The sequence below is a fragment of the Sitophilus oryzae genome, unplaced genomic scaffold (genome assembly GCF_002938485.1).
Source record: "Sitophilus oryzae breed Bouriz unplaced genomic scaffold, Soryzae_2.0 scaffold_863_pilon_pilon, whole genome shotgun sequence".
Classification (NCBI taxonomy): Eukaryota; Metazoa; Arthropoda; class Insecta; order Coleoptera; family Curculionidae; genus Sitophilus; species Sitophilus oryzae.
In genome coordinates, this window is record NW_022147487.1 from 1949167 (window position 1) to 1974477 (window position 25311).

The 25311-nt window shown below is 28.9% G+C and overlaps 1 protein-coding gene across 1 annotated transcript in view; it reads left to right on the plus strand.

The window, feature by feature from the left end:
* Nucleotides 1-20429, plus strand: part of LOC115890371 (dual specificity protein kinase splB-like) — a 30597-nt gene extending 10168 nt beyond the window's left edge. Inside the window, exons 3-7 of the mRNA XM_030910576.1 lie at nt 12731-12814; nt 14840-17466; nt 17533-17698; nt 17883-18032; nt 20005-20429. Coding sequence (XP_030766436.1) covers nt 12731-12814; nt 14840-17466; nt 17533-17698; nt 17883-18032; nt 20005-20177 — 3200 coding nt within the window. The 3' untranslated portion in view covers nt 20178-20429. The remainder of the gene's footprint in view (nt 1-12730; nt 12815-14839; nt 17467-17532; nt 17699-17882; nt 18033-20004) is intronic.
* The last annotated feature ends 4882 nt before the right edge of the window (nt 20430-25311 follow it).

A 25311-nucleotide genomic window follows, 5' to 3' on the forward strand; every position in this document is an offset into this window, starting at 1 on the left:
AATCTAAGATTTCTTAACGCAAATTTCTTACTAACTTACGTAGTATTATATTATATCTTTTTTTGACATTGATTAAAAAGATTTACATTGATTACGAAGATTATAACAATCATAGTAGGTATTATATTAATGTAATCTTGACCATATCTTGACAAGCAATGTCTTCTCTGGGCCGAAATCAACAAACCCCGACTGTCCACTTTTTCAAAAGCCTACCACTCCGCTACTCGCACAAAACACATACACAAGAAGAAGTGCGAGCGCCTTGCTAAATATTGGAAAGTGAAATTGACGTTTAAATTTGACACTGTTGACAAGTCTACTGCTACTAGCGCCCCCAATTTCGCTTGTAGAAACTACGGACTAAATTGTCGCGCATGGCGGGAAGTTTAAAAAAAATTAAAAAATTTATTTCTTCATTTATTTATAATTATGACATACACAAAAACACAAAAAATACACCATTTTTTAAAAATATGTTTAATATCAATATCAAATATACAACAGAAATTAATTTCACCGCAATAAATTAATAAAATTAAAAGAATAATGTTACAAGTAGATCAAGAGACAAAATTAATTATAAGAAAACTGAAAAAAATGGCGTCATAGATGGCTTAGAAATAACAGATATATCATAATTTTGAAAGTAAAATTATATGGGAAATGTCATCGATCATCATTTTTAAGCCAACTGAACGAATATTTCAAACATACAAGCTGAGTTCGTTCATAGTGCTCTGAGAAATCTAGATAAAGAAAGAATAATAAATTAAAAGTATTCCAGGGGAAGAGAGGAAAAACCTATATCGTCTCTGATATCTGTCAGGGTATTGTTGAAAGTGTCATCTTTTTGCTCGAAGTTTTCAGGTCTATCAAAAAGATGACATTTACAACAATATTTTGCTGTAACTTTCACAAATATCAGAGAGAGTACATACAGGTATTGCCTCTCTTTTCCTCTGGGATGCTTTATATCTGCTGTTCTTTGTTTATCTATATTTCTCAGAGCATAATGCCGAACACGACTACAGTATATAATAATTTCAATATCCGAAGTGGAAAGAAAAAAGGTCACCTTTCTGTTTTGTACTATGGTCCCTTTCTTCCGATGGCTCATCTCGTTGATATTTAGGAAGGATAAATAGGAAGGAAAATATAAAATTCAATTTGATTTGATGATCCTTTTCTGTCACCTAAAATCAGGAGAACGACAATGAGCATGTTAAGATGAAAAAAAAATTATCAACACTTACCTACACGTTAGTCCGAGGAGTTTTATTAAAAACCTATATTTGCCTAAATAATTTATGTATTAAATTTGCAAAGCAAAATGCAGCGTCTAAACAAAAGAAACAAAATGGCGAATAACAAATTATGGGTCACCAAAAATTGTTTTTGTCTCCTTTCAACGCACACTTTAGAAAGAAAAAAAGATGAACTGGAATACTGAAAGAACGTCAAGGTTTTATCTGTCACTCTTGTCAATAATTTATCGGTAAGGAAGATTCCTAGAAAATCGCTTGTAGTCAAGTTTTCAACCATTGCCAGTTCTCCCATAAGAAGTGTCATCCACATTTTAGTAGTTAGCAAAGTACTGCATAATATATAGTACTGATCCAAAAAATGTGGTTTTCTAAACTTGTCCGTGTATCTCAATCACATTGACTAATTCATTTCAGGAAAATCTGTAACTATTATCTCTACCATTTATACTTATTACAACAAATTAAACTAAAATTCAAATTTTGTTCTTAACTTGCTTAACAGACATGAAATTGTTATAATTATTACTTTTTGTCATGGTAACTATGATGTTATAGCGCAATTGTATTAGAAATATGGATAAAAATAGGAAAAATTGGAATAAATAGCAAACTAATAAAAATAGGTATATGACATTCTTAATAAAAGTTGAAGAGTTTGGTAAAATCTATCAGAAAAAATGATAATATATAGGGTGTACCATTTAAAAAAATTGAAATTCCTTAATTTTAACTAGTTGAAATTCCTAAATATATTTCGAACACCCATCTAACTAAAATATCTTTACATAGGTCTTTCTCTATATCTCTATAATATTCTCCTACCAAATTTTAGTTGTCCAACTTCAGAATCAATGCCATCACTGACAATTTTTTAACCCACTGCAATCTAACATTTGTTTAAACAAATTTAAATATAACAAAAACTATTAATTTTAGGTATATAACATTATATTTAAAAAAGTTATGGAATATTATGCAGAATCTAAAAATAAAATAAAAAATTGGGTGTTGCATTTAAAAAAACGTATGTTATATTTGCCACACTTTATTGAAGCACCCTGTATACTGTATGATAATTTTAAAATGTGTATCTTAACCATCTCTATAACTTTTATATTTAATATTTTTTTGTAAACCTCGAAACAAAAGAGATAATGGACTTTACTCTATCGTTAACTCACCCTGTACTTGAATGTTGTGAGACTAACTCCATCTGTTTATATTTAATTAGATGCCTATTAAGTTGCAATTTTTTGTTCTTTTTCTGAATGTTAATGGAAATGTATATTCTCCAGAAAATAATGTACAGAGCGATTCAAATTTGGTCGATGGAGTTCAATAAGGGTTGATTAAAGAATATCTTTAGAGAGAAATGGCGAATGTGATGTCTTTAAAACTATTTTTAGCCGACCATACCAACAGGTATGGTAGGTAGGCTATTAAGATCGGCAAAAAAAAAGTTTTTTTAATTTCACTCAGAATAAATTATTTGGGTCGTAAATGACCTAAATACAAAATATTTTCATGGTGTCTGTCTGTCCGTCTGTCTGTAACACGATAACTCAAAAACCGCTAAACCGATTTTAACCAAATTTGGCACAAAAATACTGTGGCACACGAGAATCTGGCCATTAGTTTTTGGTGGGGGGTGTGGGGTTGGTAAGGGGGTATAGGAGGGGGTTAAAATTAAAAAAATAACTCCAAAATTACAGTAGCTAGCGAAACGCGGTTTTCAATTTAAGATTAGGAATAATATTTGCAACAAAATTCGTAATAACATCAAAATCAGTCAAAGTTGCAGTTTTTGAGAAAAAAAAACTGGAAAAATTCCTTTACTTTGAAACTAAAAGAACTGCCTACCATAGACAAACTAACAAAAGCAAGACTTTTCAAAGGATTGAGGAAGTCGAATTATTGTTTTTGCGCTGGCCAGTTGAGTCAGAAATCATCGCGCAGTCACACTCGTCAAACCTAACCTAAATAAAACGAAAAACGTTTTTGCCTTGAACCATCCTTGAACGAACTGTTGAATTCCTGATTTTGCGTTTTGTTTGGTTATTACTATTATTTTATTAGCGTACAAAACGAAAACAAATAATTTAATACATTTTACATTTATGAAGAACATAATAATTACTGTGATTATACATATTATTGTGATTACATCGCTAACGTAGACAAAACGAAGGTCCTACAAATTCACTGTAAGTTATAAGAATCTTTATCTTTTTAATCTTTTATGATTTGAATTTTCGTGCTTTATATTTTATAATAGACTCGAAATGTTAATATTTTTTTGCAAATTCTTGTGAAAATGTGAAGTTTATATTTTTGTTTTATATTTGAAAAAGTTGTATATTTTTAAGATGCTTCTTGTTGTTCCTATTATTAATATTATAATATACATAATTATTTTTTTGTACCTTTTGAAGAATAATGCTTTTATTTCGTTTACCATAACTGTTTTTTTATCATCTTTTTTGTTATTTTAATAAGAGAAATACGTTTTCGTTTATTTAACTTTTGTTTTTATATCTGTTATGTCCAGAAATTATTGTTTATTTTACCGATGGAAATAAATTTATTTGATTTTAATAAACGCTTTTTAATTAAACATCCTTGTCTAAAAGGCTACTACCACAGAATATACTAACGAAAAAGAAGCCCAAGTTCCTTGTAATAAATCGGTTCCATTTTCGTAACGCCATCTCTCGACATAGCTGACATTATAGGTTAGCCAAAGGGGTGCGGGGTCGGGGGGAATTGTAAAATACACTTTTTTATTTTAATTATTTTTTTTCGCTATTTGCAATTTTATTTTTAAAACATATTATGTGAAACAAGCACATAATATGTCTTAAAAATAAAATTACAAACGGAAACAAAAGGAATTAAATAATCTGAAAATCTACAAAGTTTATTGATAAAAAAGTTAGGCTATGCAAATTGATATATTAAGTATAACCTCTTTGGTATAACATTGTTAAACAAACATTAACAAATCATAACATATCAGATCATAGAACTAAGAAAAGTACAAAAAAGTACTATTACATAAAAACAGGTGATATAATACTTCAAAATTAATTTTAACATAATATCAAAACCGAAAAATCAAACTGCAAACACAACCACACTTATCACAACAGAAATTAACACACACTTCCGCGGCAAATGTCCAAGAAAGACTGATCATTCTGATTGGTCCTGGTCCGGTCGTAGCTCACGTCGTATTGTCGGTAAGCAAAATCCCTGTCCAAAAATTTTGACGATCAGCGCCATCATCCGTCATAACTGGGAAACTTTTGCTGGAACCATTTTTAATATTTCACTTACATGGCCCTGGCTACTACAAAATACACAATCCATAAGTAAACCGTCCTCGTCTAAAAGGCCAGTTGACGCAAGCGTGGTAATAAACTCTTATCAAACTTGTTACCGTTCTGCAGTACAGCGTTGACGCGTCTTGCTTTTGTTAGTTTGTCTATGCTGCCTACTAACTTTTTATTAACATATTTTAGTATGGGCGGCTATACGTGCCTCCCGGCGTCAATTTTTTTTTCTGGTATTAGTCTATGTGGCTAAAAGTTTGATTACCCTGTTCAATTTAATGCTGTTAGGAATTTAATTCAACTGACTTTCATACTTACTATTTTTGAAGCAAAATCTACCAAACAAAAAACAAAAAAACCTGTAAAAAGTTTTATACGATATAAAATATTTTATGGTAAATTAAAGATTTTCATAGTACATGTAATGTAAACTTTAGTTCTTTTAAACTCAAAAATTCTCTCTCTACATGAACCGAACAACTTCTTGCATTATGGAACATAAGATAACGATCTCGAAATACTTGAGCCACTTCAAACTCTTGGAACAAAGTTTTATGACACCCCAGTTTCATATTGCAGCTCGTAAAGCTAAAAGCTTTTTTCTAATAAGTTAGATATTATGTATAGCGTTCGTATTTGATAGCTGCCGAATCTCAGAAAAATAAGTAAACGTAGAGGAACTATAACTGACGTTATTTTTATAATTATTTGTTCTAAAAAATACCTAGTCTGCATCAAAAATGGGACGAATGGTTAATCCCATTTTTGATTAATTTCCCCAAATTTCCATACCGTTTTAGAGAAAATTAAAAAACAAAAATATGAAATTATGATTGAATTTTTTGAAGTCTTATAGATCCAAAGCCGTTTCTATGATAATATAATTTCGTTTTCATTCTTTGATAGATTTTTATTGATAAAAGTTTAATTAACGTCATATTTTTTGCTGTTTTAAAATTTTCCGTACAATTCTACAGAAAGGGTGATAATAGTTATAGGAAAATACAGGGTTGTTCACCACATACGACACGGAATATTGTAGCTAAACGATTAGATTTTTACAAATTGTAAGTTTTGGGTTCGTTGAAGGACCATTAGAGCTACAATTTAAAAATATTTTTACATGATACAGAGTGTCCCAAATAAATAAAAAATATCAAAGTTGTATTTTTTTAAATGGAACCCCCTGTATATTATTACATTTTTAGTTTTTAAGATTAAAATAAAGGTAAATTTGATTAAGGTTTATCACACTTAAACCTTACCGTTTTTGAAATATTTTCAATTTTGTGAAATTGAAGCAAAAATTTTAAGGCTTCATTTCTCCAAGGGTATTAAAGTTTTTAATATTAAATATTTCCTAAAGTTTATTTGTTGATCAGTTATTGTGTTGCAATAATAAAAATAAAACTACCTGATACAGAGTGTCTAAAAAATTATTTTAAATAATTTCTAGCTTTAAACAGCAACAACTTGTTTTACTTAAATGGAACACCCTGTATATTTTAGGAGAATCAAATGGACAATTTAATTGTCTATCAAACTGTATTACACCATTTTTACCTATCCCTTCCAGTTTTCGTAGAAAATGAATTTTCTTATAATTTAGACCTCATTTATCAATATACCTATGGAATATTGACGTTTTAGATAGTTTTTTAAGTAACAAATCTTCAAAATATACTCCTGTATATTTTAATAAAATTATAATATTACTAGCCCATTTTTATACAAAAAGAAAACTATTTAAATCTTTATAAAAGAGTATACGATTAATTAAATATACCACCATTATTTTCGCCCAAATATTAATTAATTACATACTTAATTGTGTTACTTAATAAATAAATGTGGATTTAAATCAGAAATCAATATAATAATAAGTTATGAATATGAACGTCTCTGTTATAAATAAACATTCGTCAAAAATTAAATAACATTTTTAAGGTGTTACCTTTCACCACGCTGTCTAATATACATACAAAATTCAGTTTTTTAGTATTTGGAGCAATTATTATTAATCAATTATTAATGTAGTTTGAATACTGAATCATATTAATTGGTCTTCTTTAACAAATATTTAAACAGTTTTTTTTAATAAAATAAATGAACTATAGTGACAATATTAGTATCTGTACTCTTTAAAAATGGGTTACATCTATAAAAATAATCTAAAATGTCAATATTCCAAAGGTATATTAATAAATGAGGTCTAAATTATAAGAAAAGGTATTTTTTACGAAAACTTGACGAAATAGGTAAAAAATGGCATATACACATTTGATAGACAATTAAATTGTGCGTCTGATTTTCATAAAATATACAGGGTGTTCCATTTAAATTAAACAAGTTATTACCGTTTAAAGCTAGTAATTATTTAAAATAAATTTTTAGATTCTCTGTATAAGGTAGAATAATTTTTATTATCGTGACACAAAATTTAGTATATGGAAATATTTCAGTACAATATTTGGTTTTTGGTTTGGTTTAAAAAACTTAAATACGCCTACAGAAATGAAACATTAAAATTATTACTGTATTTTGACAAAAACCTAAATATTTCAAAAACTGTAAGGCTAAAATGTGGTGAACCTTAATCAAATTTACTTTTTAATCGTAGAAACTAAAAATGTAATAATATACAGGGTGTACCATTTAAAAAAATACAACTTTGATATTTTTTATTTATTTGGGACACTCTCTATCTTGTAAAAATATTTTTAAATTGTAGCTTTAATAATCCTTCTAGGAACCCAAAACTTAAAATTTGCAAAAATCTAATCGTTTAGCTACAATACTCCGTGTCGTATGTGGTCAACAATTCCGTATATCGTGATATCCAAGTATAACTTCGATATCACGATACTTAACCATAGAAATATCTTTGGATTTTTAAAATTCAACAATAATTTCATGTTTTTTTTTAAATTTTATTTTCTCTAAAACGGTAATGAAATTTGGAAAAGTACCTATAAACGGGATTAACCATTTTAAATCAAGCAAAAATTTTTATGAAGTATGATTTTTTCTCAAAATGTCAATACCAAAAAAGTTTTTCCTCTTGTAAAGACTATCCGGAGACATACTGTACATTAAAATTAAAAAAATGTAATCAACTGTTATATCTGTGAAATATGGCATCATTGTAAGATACAAAAATAAATTTGACGGTTTAAAATTAAAATTTTCTGGTAAATATAGAATTAGAGATTCTTTTTCTATCGTCTGAAGTTCTACTGCTTTTCTTCTTAAGAAAAAACAAATAAATCAGAACGAAAACTACCTAAAATGTCATAAATTATCGTTGACAGTTAGTTACGCCAATCACCAAGGCCCTAAGTCAATATTATTCGTCAACATCTGGTAATTTCGGTTGCCGAAAACGAATGTAAGAGGCCACCAAAGTAGATACAAGAAGCTACTTCATCATTATTAATAATTACCGCTGTAAAATAGTTATTTTTTATACAAGACGATAAAATGATATTTTACGATAATGCAATTTTATCGTAGTGTATAAAACAATATTTTTTTCCATAGCGACTTACGTTTTTAAAAATATTCAGAAATTATTATTTCAAGGAATTTATTACGAGTAGAAAAAATATTGTGCTGGGTTGGCGTTGGTTTCTATGTAATTTGACAAATAAATAAAGCTGTCTCTTTAGTTGTCAGTTTTGAGTCAATATTTTTTAATTCTCTTTCGTGTCGATTGCTGATTGAATTGGAGCCAGAAATTGTTCAAAACGAAATAAGTAAATTACCAACAGATATTCAGGCTGAGGCGACAAACGCCTTATCCAAACTACTTCCATTTAAATCCCGAATAACTTATGAAAAGGAATACAAACATTTTCAAAAATGGAAGCAATGAAAAAACGTGCGAGAAGAAATAAAACTTTTAACCTATCCTCGCTGTTAAAGTATCATTTAATCTACCCTTGTGGTTAAAGCAATATTTTATCTACTATATAGTCTGTCCAACGAGAAGATCCTTGACAGTGATAGATATGCCTGTCAATTTAATTTCAAAGTAGTTTATTTTATTTTACAAATAAATAAGTTGGTACAACTGGAACGCATAGCAGGAAATTAATATATTTAAAATTTGACTGACAAGTGATTACTTCAAAATATTGTGAAAAAAACTGTTGAATGAAAAAATGTAATCGAGTTATTTTATTTAATAAAAAACGGTATGTGTTAATACAAAACAAACAAGAACAAGACACCACATACCAAAAAATATAAAAAAGAACTATTTCTTACTTTCAAGCTTTATGAAACTTCCAGCATTTATGATTATTTTTAACAATATAACTTATGTACAAATACAAATTTGTAATATCCCACAGGAATAAATAAAACAAACTATTTTATTAATAATAACACTTACCATAAATATTTTATACCTTAAAGGTTGATTAATTAACTTTAATCTTAATTTTTTTAAACCAGTACCTTTTGACATGATTTTTCTGCAGTACTAAAATCCATTATTTACCTATCGTACGATGTCGATATTTTACAGCTACTCCAGTTTTTAGTATGTGTTTAGTATGGTCCTTCTACCATATTCAGGTGCGTATTCATTATCCGAACGAACGAACGAATGTTCGCTAGTGGTATGGACGGGGACCGTACGATAGAACCGCACGAGAAGACCGGACGCATTTCTTGGCGAACGCCTTTGATGTACCGACTCGAAACGGATGGTCGAGCGAACGAACGAACGAACGTGCGTATTCATTATCCGAACGAACGAACGAACGAACGAATGAAAGTGCGGTATATTTAGACGGGGACCGAACGCACGCGGCCGTTCGTGTGTTCGTTCGCTCTACCATCCGTTTCGAGTCGGTACATCAAAGGCGTTCGCCAACAAATGCGTCCGGTCTATCGTCCGGTCTTCTCGTGCGGTTCTATCGTACGGTCCCCGTCCATACCACTAGCGAACATTCGTTCGTTCGTTCGTGCGGATAATGAATACGCACCTTTAGAGATGCACTTATCTACGGCGAGATGGTATACGAACTTTATTGAAGGTAACTTTATTGGTGTATAAGACTTTCTGACTGGGCAGCTAGTATTAACCATAAACTGTGCTCTGGGTCTACAATTAATTTTTACTCGATTTTTCCTCCACTTGACTTCAAAAGACACAAAACACACGTAATAACACGAATCAAAATGCATCATCTTCCACAACGCCAAAAAAAAAAGTTGACACAAAATTATAACCTATAATTTGGCAAGACTTTGACAAACGTCAAAAATCATAATATAATAAAATCTAGTATCCGCTAATAGACTAGTTGGCAAAAATATGTAATTTTATGTTAGTATCACAAATGATACAATAGGCTTCATAAAAAGCTTAAAAAAGGTAATACATTTTAAATTAATTAACGTTTATTTTTTACTGATGCCCTCTAACGGACAAACTAAGCATTTTGTATTGAGGTAAATACAATGTGCCATCATGGTACAAAGAATACAAGGTATGATCGATAGCGGCTCCAATTTCATTCAGTTCGCGCATACCACCTGTGACGTCACTAGGAAAATAATGAGTAAAAAAAAATAAAGAAAGTTGACAGGAGATCTGCATTTTTTGGGGTTATGGTTAAGAATTGTTTATTTTTAAGACTTTTTAGTTCGTTTAATTTAATAATTACCAAAACCAGCAGTTCCAAAAATATATTTTAAAATAATAATTATCTATTAACACGGATTTGGACGATACGTAAGAATACTAAATTTATTTCTATATTCGGTATAAAATTGTTTATTAGGTTTTTAGTTTGCGATGTTTATGGTAAATAATTTTCATTTTCATTGCCTCTGAATTCACATGAGGACAGAGTTGAGGATATCTATGGAAAAGTAACCACAAGAGGAATTGTTACATCATTTAAAAAATATTGGGAAGTTTATTGTTTCCCATCGAAAAGTAGAAAATGCCAATGCAGATGAACGTATTGTAATTGTGATAGAAGTAATTCTAAGGGTGAAGTTTATTATAATTAGTGGAAGTAATACCAAGGGTGAAGTTTATTATAATTAGTGACCTCTGCTTCTTTTTATATGTAGAAGTTTCTGGTTTTGAGAATAAATCGGTTGAACGACACCCAAAATTTAAAGGAAGTATTTGCATACCCAGAATATGCCCATCAAGGATTATATAGCTCAAATTTCCTTTAATGGTAGGCAATTATTCAATGCAAATTAACTTTTTAAGTGACTAAAATATTAAATAGTTTACAATATGGTATATCACTAAAAATATATTACTTTTAGGTACAATTAGGGCCCGATACATTTCAAAAAGTAGAATATTATTTTATATTAAATGAGGTATTGTACTAACAATCAATTTATATTAATAACGGAGATTAAAAATAACAGAATAAATAGTTCTTTTTTTTTTTCTACTACAAAAATAAACTATAGAATACAACAGTATTTAAAAAATAAATAAAAAGTTATGTCCCGGCCGAGATTCGAACTCCGGTCTCTCGCTTCCTAGCCCGACTCCTTACGCACTGCTCCACAGTAGCTTGCTTAGCGATAATTCAATGACGGTATGTAAACAAAAAAACAGGTTTATAACAATATATTGACGATTTGAACTGGCGCGCGGAGCGTGCTGACCAATAGCGCCTGTTATCACCTGTGACGTAGCGACCAACCTGCGCAATATCATACCTTGTATTCTTTGTACCATGATGTGCCATTAACTAATTTTGATTCAATACGTAATTGCTCTATGTCCACGGAATGTTGGAACTCCCTGTATATTTTGTATTATTTTGTGTATGTTTTATTCCTAACTTTGACGTTTTTTAAATAGATGCCTTCTTTTCAATTTTATGTGAACAATACTATTTGTAGAACGTTTTTCAAAATTTGGGCATTTTTTGCTAAATTCATGTTGCCAATCTATACTAATATATAAAATCCTTAAGTGACTCACTGATTACTCACGATCCTGCTCAAACCACTCAACGTAAGAAGCTCAATTTTGACATAGAGGTTGATTCTCGTGGTGTAGAGGTTCGATAAGATTCGAGATATTTTTCGAAATTCCAGTTCCAAGGGGGTGAAACCATCCCACAATATTTTTTATTTAAAAAACGGTCAAGTTTCCGAAAAAACGCTTAAACACGTATATTTTATTTTGTTTTTTACATATTTTAAGATTTTTTAAAAAAGTATACAGGGTGTTTCGAAAAATCTGGTCATTGATTAATCACGATCCTGCTTAAAGCGCTTGACGTAAACAGCGGATTTTTGGAAAACGGATTGACTTTAGGGTGTAGAGGTTCAATAAGAAGGGATTTTTCGAAACTCGAATTCTAAGGGGGTGAAACCACCCCTCAAATATTAGAATATTTTTTATTTAAAAACCGGTGAGTTTTTCGAAAAAAACTCTTAAACACGTATATTTTATTTTGTTGTTTTACATATTTTAAGATTTTTTAAAAATTTATACAGGGTGTTTCATATAATTTGACCATTGAGTAATCACGATTCTGCTTAAACTGCTTGACGTTTAAAGTTGATTTTTGGCAAACGGATTGACTGTGGGGTGTAGAGGTTCGATAAGAAGGGGTTTCTCGAATCTCAAATTCCAAGAGGGTGAAAACGCCCCTCAAATATTACAATACTTGTTATTTAAAAAACGGTTAGTCTTTCGGGAAAACGCTTGGACACGCATAATTTATTTTGTTTTTTACATATTTTGAAATTTTTTAAAAAATCATACAGGGTATTCAAAAAAGTTGGGTAATTAATTAACCACGATTCTGCTTAAATGCTTGACGCTTATTTTTGGCAAACGGATTCTTCGAAAGTCAAATTCCAACGAGATCAAACTACCATTCAAATATTACCAAGTTATATAATAATATCGCCATATTGTTTTTTCTCATGCTGACATAAATGTGAGAAAATTTTACCCAGTTTGTATGTTAATGGAAATTCTTGCTTTGCTTTATCATCACAATTACAAATGATTAATTCGACGCGAACAAAGTCGCGGGTACATGCTAGTAAAATTATAAATCTCTAACATTATACTTAGCTTTTCAAAATATTTATTAATAAATAAATTATTATTATTTTCAGATTCAACAAAAACACTTGACATCAAATTTAACAACAATGGAAAGGTGGAACCGTATTTAAGAAACATTTTAAAAAGAAACGCAGGTAAATAAGAACAGTTTCATTACTTTTTCTCTTTTAAAACGATTTGGTCAGAAAGCAACATTGCCCATTTTTATTTAAACGAATTAAGCAAAAACAATTTCTGTAATAACAGAACAAACGCAAAGTTTTTAAGTAACATTTAAATTTCTATAATTTTTTTAATTAAGTCATACATTATATATTGTTTAGGAAGCAGTTAATTTTAATAATCCTATATTTGTTAGCATCTATAAATAAATAAGTGCATTACAAATTATATAATTAAGTATGTTGGAAAGTATGTCGCAAAATTAAATTGATTTTTATTGTTAATACTAACTATACTATTGTTATTATAATTATTAATTTTATGTATTCATTTAATTAACGAATTATTTTATTGCCAATATTAGAAATTCGTTAATTTGCAACAAATTAGAATGTTGCAAAATTTGCGGTAAGATTCTAATCATTGAACTAAATTAACAATTATATAGGTAGGTACTTAAAAAAGTTATTGCTACACCATTGCATTAATTAGGCCTATAGACCTATTTTTATTAAAAATATCTCAGTATAATTACTATAATTAATGTTATCCAGTAAAAGAGAAATATATCTTTTTAAATCTTGTTTTTCTGATTCACACCTATATTATTCACACCTTTACTAAAAAAAGTATCTTAAAATAAACAGACTTCCAAATTAAACGTTCAAAATTGAAATAGAATCATTTTTACTGACACTTACAAAAATAGAATGGCTTAAGACAAAATAGTGTGCTTAAAAGAAAGTACTGTGATAAATAGGAGTAGACTATAGGACTGGCAATTGAAAAGTTTCAAATTATAGTTGAAAAAATAGAAGTATATTTTTATATTATAAAATGATTTTAATGCAATATACAGGGTGGCGCCTCTCATACGCAGCGGCAGTTCCAAGGAGAACGACAGCTTATATTGAAATGAAATTTCAATATAAGCTGTCAATCATACCAAAAGCATATAATGTATCTATATGATTTTTGTATTATATATGTATATCTATAATCTATAACTACATACATCTATAATCAAAACATACAATGGTTATTTTAACTAAATATCAGGCTATACAGGGTAAAATACAGTTTAGGTAGCTCTTCGTTTTTAGAAAATGTTAAGTACTTATATGCCAAAAACCTTAAAATTTAGTCATATATACTTTTTTAATAAAACTCCCCTTATTATTTTCCTAGACTTAAAAAAACGAGATTTGGTATGTTAATATATGACATAAATTAGGATTGATTGACGTATTCAATTGTTTTCGGTCACTTCCTGTTTCACCGGAAATGACTACAACTTTTGATTTTTAAATGGCACACCCTCCGCATTTTTTTTACTTTAATCCATAGGAAATAACACTCTGAATAGAATGACATATCATATGTCAACTTTTGACATTTGACATATGGTTTATTTTAAATTATAAGTTGAAATACCAAATGTGTGGTATCAAATTATTCGTAAAAAATGCTTTTTCCAAATATGCTATCGAGTCACCCTAGTTCCATTTGAAAAAAATTGAGATATGATAAAAAATACGATTTGAGCATTCTCTAACTGGCCAGGAGAAGACATAAAAACATTAGACGATCAAATCTATTTTTCCAAGGCTATTCCTGACCATGGCACTCTAGATTGAAATTTAAAATACGATATTTTATTAAGCGGCAATGTCAAAAGTTGACATATGATATGTCATTCTATTCAGAATTTCATTTTCTATCGAATATAGTAAAAAAATACCGAGGGGTGAAAAAATACCTTCTGGTGAAGAAGTTACCAAAAACGAATGAATACGTTAATCAATCTTAATGTATGTCATATACTAATATACCAAATCTCGTTTTTTTATCTGAAAAAATAAAAAAGTTATAGGGGGTGAGCCACTATTGGAACTATGACAAAAAACACGACTTTGTTCCAATTTAATTTTTTAAATCTAGAATTCGTATAAATATACTTCCCAAGAACCTCTATATTTCTTTTTTTTTATTTTTAGATTCAACCCGAAATTCCACAGAACCCAAAGTAACGGAGTCACTGAACGTTGTCACCGAAATAAGTGTCAAAGAAACCGTCAACGGACAGACAGTCCAACGAAAACCCACCGCTGACGAACTAAGATTGATAGAAAAAAGAATTTTGAGTTCCTCATTTAACCGTTTCGAAGAACCTCAACCAAAAAATTCACACAACACTCACGACGATGATGACAATGATATGAAAATTGATAACGATCATTCGACAGTTAACGAAATTCAAGATCTAGACTCTTTAATACCTGTAGATGCCAGTTTAGTAGATGAAGACCCTTACGACAGATATCTAGCGGAAAATGATGAAGTTAGAGATGTAGCTTCTATTTTTAGTAAAGGAGAAGAGACTTACGAAAGTAATAACGAAAAACAGGAAAGCTCAGATAAAAATAATAGAGATGAAATGAAAGATTACGACAAAGATCTGTTTGGAGGTGACTACAGGAAGGTTTTTCACAGTGAAAAAAAGAAATTCTCTAACATACAGGAAGTTAAGATCACTATCAGTGAAACTGAAGGAGATTTTGATGAAGATGAAGTTCAGAAAGCCGAACAATCTGAAGGCAGTGGCCATGATAGTGATAACGTTTTAGAAAGAACATCTAAATTAGAATCTACACATACAGAAACTCAAAATATACCAAACCACAGAGAAATACAGTTAATAGAAGACCCTATTCCTGTAGCTCCATCACAGTCTAATCACAGTTCAATCGTACCAAACCATAACAATGCGTCAGAGCAAAAATACTCTGTAGTTATATCTACAAAAACCAGTACCACCTCTACGTCGGTTCAAATTCCTAAATCAGATGATTCAATGAAGTCAATTCAGTTTAACATAAGTCGATCTGAAGAGTACAATAATAGTACTGAACCTAATGATTTTAAAGATAATGATTCTATTAGAGACTCTAATAATAACGATGATAACTCTACAAACAATAATGAAGGTATAATATTCTCTGATTATGAAGAATCTAGAAAAAATACTACTAAAAAAGATGAAGATGTAATATTGCCTGATAATGATGAATCTTCCACTGAAGGATACAAAAGTACTACAATAGAAAATAACCTATTTATTGAGAATGAAGAAGATGTAACCAAAAGAATTGAAGAGCACAGAGAAGACGTAGATAGTTTAGCAGAAAATGGTATAAGCTTGAAAGATTTTAGTGAAATAACCAGTATATTATCGCCTGATGAGAACAGAGATGTTAAACTAGTAGGAACTGAAATAAAAAGTGTTGAAATAGAAAATTCTACGGATAAAGTCGTGCAAAAAGCAGAAAATAATACTAATACATCTACTGATATACTTGATGAAAATACAGATATTAAAATAGTAGAAAATGAAAATGCTACAGAAGAAAATATAGTTATAGAAAAAGTAACTAGTAATTCCACTGATGATAATGCAGATGTCAAGTTAGGAGGACATGATGATATAAAAGTTTTAGATGAGACAGAAGTTAAATCAGAAAATGTCGCCACTACAACCATTGACAAATCTAATGAAAACTCAGATATTAAAATAGTAAAAACTGATGATATAAAAGATATAGACATAGAAAATGTCACAGAAGTAAACCAAAATATAGAAAAAACAGTAAATACAAATGAAACTGATAGTGTTACCAAGAGCACTAATGAGATTCCATTTGATACATCTACTGTTATTATAAATACTTCTGATGATTCTGAGTCTAATATTGCTAAAATAGAAGAAGTGTTTTATACTACAACTCCTAAACAAGAAACCACCACTTCAAAAACATTTACAAGTACATTCATAGATAGCTGGATTTCCAGTACAAATATTGTTAATGTAGAAAATAGAATTGGAGACCAAGATTCAGATATATCTCACACAGAATTACCTACAAAACTAAACACAGAAATTATGAATGAAAGTGAACTTAAAAATGTAAGTAATGTGAATTTTGAAGATAAAGACTCAATATTGTTTGAAACAGAGCTGACCACAAAATTAGACTCAGAAATGTTCAATAAAAATGAAACTAAAGATACGATAGATAAATCAGTAGATCTTGTAAATAGAGAAGAAGAAATTGAAGATCAAGATTCACTTCTATTTGAAACAGAGTTCACTACAGTATTGAATCCAACATTCTTGAATAAAAATGAAATTAAAGATGTAACAGATGAACCAAGCATGGTTTCCGAAAACGAGGACCTTGTAAAAAGTTTTCAGGAAAAGCAGGAAGTGGTTGTACCCCGTGAACCGACTGCTAGCGAGATTGAGTCAATGTATAACTCAAGAATTGAGGAATACGAATCTTTAGAAGAAAATGATGATGTTTTTCGTAACGAAGAACTAGCTATAAGTTCGAAGATCCCTAAAATTGATCCGTGGACAGTACTGAGGAGTTCAGAAGCTGGGAGAGTTACTGAAATTAAGGGCACTACCGAAAAATCAAAGATAATTCATAATGAAATAGTTTTTGACCAAACCAGCACAATGCCAGAAGTGTTTACTTCAAAAATTGAAGTTAGTCCAGATAATTTAATAAAAACAAATATTTTGAAGAATTTGGCTGAATTCAGCGTCAAAATTAACAGACAGGTAGGTTTTTTGATTTGATTTTTACCACTCTATATGTTTTATATAATTATGTTTGTATCTTTTCAGGGTAGTTATTATTATATTCCACCTACAGCCTACGTTAGACAGAATTCAAGCTTTGTAAACATCACATGGAAATTGGAAGAAAACTTCAATAATTCTCTGGCATTTAAGGTCTATGAAAAGGAGGAATTCTATGTTATTAAGGAAATATTATTGAATCTATTGTTTGGTAAGTAAAAATCTCCATTTTTCTAATGTTTTCCATTATAATGTTGTATGATACAAATGCAAGAATTTTAAATTTTAGCAAAAGTTGTGAAACACTGATATAATTTTTCTTTGGAGTGTTTGGTGTTATAAACAAACTATAGGTAATGCTCTAATATAACTGATTATGTCTTAATTTGTTTCAGATAACTATTACATTGTACAGAAAAAATCAGTTGCTGTCAGTCCAGATATAGATGATTCACAGACCGGAAAGTCTAAGGAGGTCACTTTTAGGAATGGTGTTATTGTCACGTTTTCTAATGTAGATTTTTTGAAGAAACCAATCAATAAGGGTAAGTAATCATCTTTTTAGTCACTTCATAATGACATAAATGACAAACAAGTTATACAGGGTTGTTCACCACATACGACACGGAGTATTGTAGCTAAACGATGAGATTTTTACAAATTGTAAGTTTGGGGTTCGTTGAAGGACTATTAGAGCTACAATTTAAAAATATTTTTACAAGATACAGAATGTCCCAAATAAATAAAAAATATCAAAGTTGTATTTTTTTAAATGGAACACCCTGTATATTATTACATTTTTAGTTTCTACGATTAAAATAAAGGTAAATTTGATTAAGGTTTGTTATACTTAAACCTTACCGTTTTTGAAATATTTCCAATTTTGTGAAATTGCAGTAAAAATTTTAAAGCTTCATTTCTCCAAGGGTATCAATGTTTTTAATACTAAATATTTAATGAAGTTTATTTATTGATCAGTTATTGTGTTGCAATAATAAAAATAATACTACCTTATACAGAGTGTGTAAAAAATTATTTTAAATAATTATTAGCTTCAAACGGCAATAACTTATTTAATTTAAATGGAATGCCCTGTATATTTTAGGAGAATCAGATGCACAATTAAATTGTCTATCAAATTGTATTATACCATTTTTACCTATCCCTTCAAGTTTTCGTAGAAAATGCATTTTCTTATAATTTAGACCTGTTTTTAGCGATATATCGATAATATTACATTTTAGCCCATTTAAAGCAACAAATGCAAAATGTAACAAAGAAAACGTTTTTAGCAAAACGATAATATTTAGCCCACTTGTATGCAAAAAAGAAAAATAAATCTTTATAAAAGAGTATACCATTAATTAAATATAACACCATTATTTTCTCATATAGTAATTAATTACATACTTAATTGTGTTCGTTAATAAATTATTATAAATAAATGTGGATTTGAGTCAGAAATCAATATAATAATAAGTTATCAAATTAAAGTCTCTGTTGTTATAAATAAGCATTTATTAAAAAATAAAATATCATTTTTAAGGTGTTACTTTTTATCACACTGTCTAATGCCCATACAAAATTCAGTTTTTTAGTATTTGTAGCAATTATTATTAATCAACGCAAACAGTCAGTTAATGTAGTTTGAATACTGGAATCATATTAATTGGTCCTCTTTAACAAATATTTAAACAGTTTTTTTTTATTTTTTAATGAAATAAACGAATTATATCGACAATATTAGTATCTGTACTCTTTAAAAATTTGGTACATCTTCAAAAATAATCTAAAATATCAATAGTCCATGGGTATATTGATAAATAAGTTCTAAATTACAAGAAAATGCATTTTCTACGGAAACTTAAAGAGATATGTAAAAAATGGTATAATATAATTTGATAGACAATTAAACTGTGCATCTGATTCTCGTAAAATATACAGGGTGTTCCATTTAAATTAAACAAGTTATTGCCGTTTGAAGCTAATAATTATTTATTTAAAATAAATTTTTAGACACTTTGTATAAGGTAGTATTATTTTTATTATTGCAACACAATAACTGATCAGTAAATAAACTTCAGTAAATATTTAGTATTAAAAACTTTGATACCCTTGGAGAAATGAAGCCTTCAAATTTTTACTGCAATTTCACAAAATTGAAAATATTTCAAAAACGGTAAGGTTTAAGTATAATAAACCTTAATCAAATTTACCTTTATTTTAATCGTAGAAACTAAAAATGTAATAATATACAGGGTGTTCCATTTAAAAAAATACAACTTTGATATTTTTTTACTTATTTGGGACACTCTGTATCTTGTAAAATTATTTTTAAATTGTACCTCTAATAGTCCTTCATCGAACCCAAAACTTACAATTTGTATAAATCTCATCGTTTAGCTACAATACTCCGTGTCGTATGTGGTGAACAACCACAAAAAATATAGAACCAAAGATAGAACTTACAAAGAAAACAATAATTTTACTTTTAACGTTTCTATGTTACTTTTCTAGAATTCTCTGAATCTGCCATCAGAGCTAGACGTGTCCTGCACATAGAAGTAGCTTCAATATGCCTAGCTACAGTAGCTATTGTCACCATCACCCTGTATGTCATAGTGCTGAAACGAAAATCCAGAATAACCCTAGGAGAGAAGTCAGACATACCCCAAGTTACCCACTGTTAAAATTCTAAATAATTAATTACCATTTTTAATCTTTTTCTTCATAATTATTTCAGTATTATTGCTAGAATAGCAAATACATAAATATCATTGGTATTCTGATCTGTATTGTAAGGTATGCCTTCCAATATAAAGAAAACAACTAAAAAATTTAATTGTTAAATGCTGTATGAAAATATATCCAAAAATACTTACTGAAAAAACTATGAAGAAGTCTTAAATGCATCACGGGCATTAATATACAGGGTGACAATTTGAAAACGAACAGTATTTAATATTACCTCTACCGATGATAGTATGAAAATTTGGAGAAATACGTCAATTTACATATCAAGGGGGACAATTTTTGAGGCATTTGTTGTCATGTTACTTTCAACCCTTTGACCCCCAGGGCACCTACCCCTAAAATTTTAAATGGCAACCCCTATTTCTTTTACCATTTTTGTGTTCCTTATAAAATTCTCAAAAAAATAATGCAGTTTATGTAGAATTCTATAAGAAACAAAAAAATGGTAAAATAAATAGGGGTTGCTATTTAAAATTTTAGGGGTAGGTGCCCGGGGGGTTAAGGGGTTGAAAGTAACACGACCACAAACTCAAAAATTGTCCCCCTTGATATGTAAATTGACGTATTTCGCTAAATTTTCATACTATCATCGGTAGAGGCAATATTAAATACTGTTGGTTTTCAAATTGTCACCCTGTATACAATAATGCCCATCGAGTGCCAAATATATTACTGTACTCCGGGCATTATTGTCTTCATAATGCCCTTGGTGCACACACAAATCAATATTAGTTATAATAGGATTTAAAATTTGTTTTTTAGTATTTATTTTGTTAGTTAAATTTAGATATAAGCCAAAGACTTTATTTTTTAGAATAATATTTTTTTGTATTGAATTTAGAGATACTATGTATAAATGAGTTTCATTGAAATTAACAACTGAATAAAATAAAAATTTTAGAGATACTTATTATTTAGAAGAATATGTAGATCTTTTTTTTTGTTAATTATGATTTATAAATAGAAGAAAATATTTAGATGATAATAAAAAAAATGCTTGTAAATAGTGCAGATATACAGAGAGTTTAGATTTAAGAATGTATCATAGCTTTTATAGCTTTTGCCTTAGGTGAGAGATGCCATAATAGAATAAAGACTTATTGAAGGTAATTTTTGTATTAATGTCTTTTTAGAGAATATACAGGGTGATCTATTAGGCCGAAAACGCTCTCTATCAAGTTTCCTGTCTTTCCTGGATATAATACAGGGTTGTTCACCACATACGACACGGAATATTGTAGCTAAACGATTAGATTTTTACAAATTGTAAGTTTTGGGTTCGTTGAAGGACTATTAGAGCTACAATTTAAAAATATTTTTACAAGATACAGAGTGTCCCAAATAAATAAAAAATATCCAAATTGTATTTTTTTAAATGGAACACCGTGTATATTATTACATTTTTAGTTTCTACGACTAAAATAAAAGTAAATTTGTTTATTACACTTAAACCTTACCGTTCTTGAAATATTTTCAATTTTGTGAAATTGCAGTATAAATTTTAAGGCTTCATTTCTCCGAGAGTATCAAGGTTTTTAATACTAAATATTTATTGAAGTTTATTTATTGATCAGTTATTGGTGTTGCAATAATAAAAATTTTACTACCTTATACAGAGTGTCTCAATATTTATTTTAAATAATTATTAGCTTTAAACGGCCATAACTTGTTTAATTTAAATGGAACACCCTGTATATTTTATGAGAATCAGATGCACAATTTAATTGTCTATCAAATTGTATTATACCATTTATTACCTATCTCTTCAAGTTTCCGTAGAAAATGCATTTTCTTGTAATTTAGAACTCATTTATCAATATAGGTACCCATGGAATACTGACATTTTAGATTATTTTTAAAGATTCCAAACCAAATTTTTAAAGAGTATATTAATAATAATTGCTCCAAATACTAAAAAACTGAATTATGTATGTGTATTAGACAGTGTGGTAAAAAAACTAACACTTTAAAAATGATATTTCATTTTTTGACAAATGCTTATTTATAACAGAGACGTTCATTTTCATAACTTATTATTATATTGATTTCTGATTCAAATCCACATTTAGTTAGAATAATTTATTAACGAACACAATTAAGTATGTAATTAATTAGTATTTGGGCGGAAATACTGGTGGTATATTTAATTAATGGTATACTCTTTTATAAAGATTTAAATAGTTTTCTTTTTGCATACAAATGGGCTAGTAATATTATCGTTTTGCTTAAACGATAATATTACTAGCCTGTACATTTTGTACATTTGTTGTTTAACAATCTAAAATGTCAATATACCATGGGTATATTGAAAAATGAGGTCTAAATTATAAGAAAATGCATTTTCTACGAAAACTTGAAGAGATAGGTAAAAAGTAGTATAATACAATTTGATAGACAATTAAATTGTGCATCTGATTCTCATAAAATATACAGGGTGTTCTATTTAAATTAAACAAGTTATTGCCGTTTAAAGCTAGTAATTATTTAAAATTAATTTTTAGACACTCTGTATAAGGTAGAATAATTTTTATTATTTCAACACAATAACTGATCAATAAATAAACTTCAGTAAATATTTAGTATTAAAAACTTTGATACCCTCGGAGAAATGAAGCCTTAAAATTTATACTGCAATTTCACAAAATTGAAAAAATATTTCAAAAACGGTAAGGTTTAAGTGTAATAAACCTTAATTAAATTTACCTTTATTTTAATCGTAGAAATTAAAAATGCAATAATATACAGGGTGTTCCATTTAAAAAAAATACAACTTTGATATTTTTTACGTATTTGGGTCACTCTGTATCTTGTAAAAATATTTTTAAATTGTAGCTCTAATAGTCCTTCAACGAACCCAAAACTTACAATTTGTGAAAATCTAATCGTTTAGCTACAATACTCCGTGTCGTATGTGGTGAACATCCCTGTATAATAAATATAATAAATGAGTAATTATAGTGAATAGGAAGGTATAAAAATATGTCCTTAAATTAATGTATGCAGTGTTGTAGCAAACATAAGAAAAATCAACTATCAGTTTCAAGTAATTTCTTGGTGCACAGACTTTAAAAAACTACACTGTCAGTGTATAAAAAGATGAAACACCCTGTATATTAAAATATGTGACACTCCAAAAGTTTGACATCATGTATATCCCATATGACACGCTGCAACCCTACATGTTTATAATATGTGTCATCCCTTTTAATAAATAAATCATCATTAGAGTGACAGGAATATCAGCAGATCTTTCATGATAAAATAATTAATTAATTATAAAAATAGAAAAATGATGATAAAAAAAGTAATAAATTTTTGTGATGTAAGAGGAAATGTCACATATTAATAACATATTAATAATTATTTTGAATTAAAATTTTTAAAATACAATATCTAAATTCTAAATTACATAGTTTGAATCACAATATAAAGGTCTTGTATCTTTATATTCTGTTTGTACCATGCAAAGACCATAGATTTTGATACTGGATTGATTGATCGCACACAAAGATCGCACATAATAAAAATGAATTAACTGATCACTTTATAATCCTCGGTATAATGTTAAATATTTATATTTCAACAACAAATTAACATATTTTGTGACATTGCAGTCAGTAGGTGTGTCAGTAGTGTCACTAGTTTAAATCGTAATTTTAAAAATTATTCACCATTTTGTCAAGAATATTCTTAAATATTGTAAAATGTATTTTTTAAAAAAAGTGTAGGTAGGAATTAGAAAATATATAGATTTGTTAAATAATAAATATGTAAAAAACTAGTATACCGGGTGCGTTTCAAAAGTGGCTCATCCCTATAACTTTTTTTTATTTCTTCAGATAAATAAACGAAATTTGGTATTAGTTAAACATAATTAGGATTGATTGACGTATTCAATTGTTTTTGGCCATTTCCTGTTTCACCGGAAATGACTACAACTTTTGATTTTTAAATGGCGTCCTCGGTATATTTCTACTTTATTCGATAGAAAATGGCATTCTTAACAGAATGACATATAGAGTTGCCGCGAGACGAGCCGAGACGAGATAAAAACTTATCTCGTCTCGTCTCGAAATTTCGAGATAAAGCATTATCGAGACGAGACGAGACAATGTCGAGACGAGACGAGATAAGGTCTTATCTCGTCTCGTCTCGTTTTGTCTCGTTTTTTTTCCGACTTGTTTAATATATCTCAATAATGCTTTATATTACCTAAGGGATATTTCCTACAGGATTGAAAAAAATAATTACGATTTTTTTTGAAAATATCAAATATATTTTTTTAATTAAACATTTTTTTGTTTAATTTTTATCAATAAAATATACCAAAATTTTCTTAATCATTATAATAATGCGGCTTGATTTGGTTTTAAAGTTTTCATTTTTTTGTATACCGGGTGCGTCTCAAAAGTGGCTCACCCCTATAACTTTTTATTTTTTCAGATAAATAAACGAGATTTGGTACGTTAGTATGTGACATAAATTAGGATTGATTGACGTATTCAATTGTTTTCGGTCACTTCCTGTTTACCCGGAAATGATTACAACTTTTGATTTTTAAATGGCACCCCGGTATATTTTTACTTTATTGGATAGAAAATGACATTCTGACTAGAGTGACATATCAGATGTCAACTTTTGACATTTTTGCTTAAAAATAAATCGCATTTTAAATTTCAATCTAGAGTGTCATGGCTGTGTTAAAAACACTAATTTTTAATCAAGGAGCCTTGGAAAAATAGACTTGATCGCCTAAAGTTATTCGTGTCTTGTCCTGGCCGGTTAAAAGATGCCCTAATCGTTTTTTAATCATATTTCAATTTTTTCAAAGGGATCAAGAGTGGCTCATTAGCATATTTGGAAAAAGCATTTTTTTACGAATAATTTGATACCACACACTTGGTGTTTCGAGTCAAATTGTCGTTATGAACCGCATGTTCCTGTTCTAATAAATTATATGCGAAAATGTCAAAAGTTGACATATGATATGTCATTCTATTCAGAGTGTCATTTTTTATCGAATAAAGTAAACAAATACCTAGGGTGTCATTTAAAAATCAAAAATTGTAG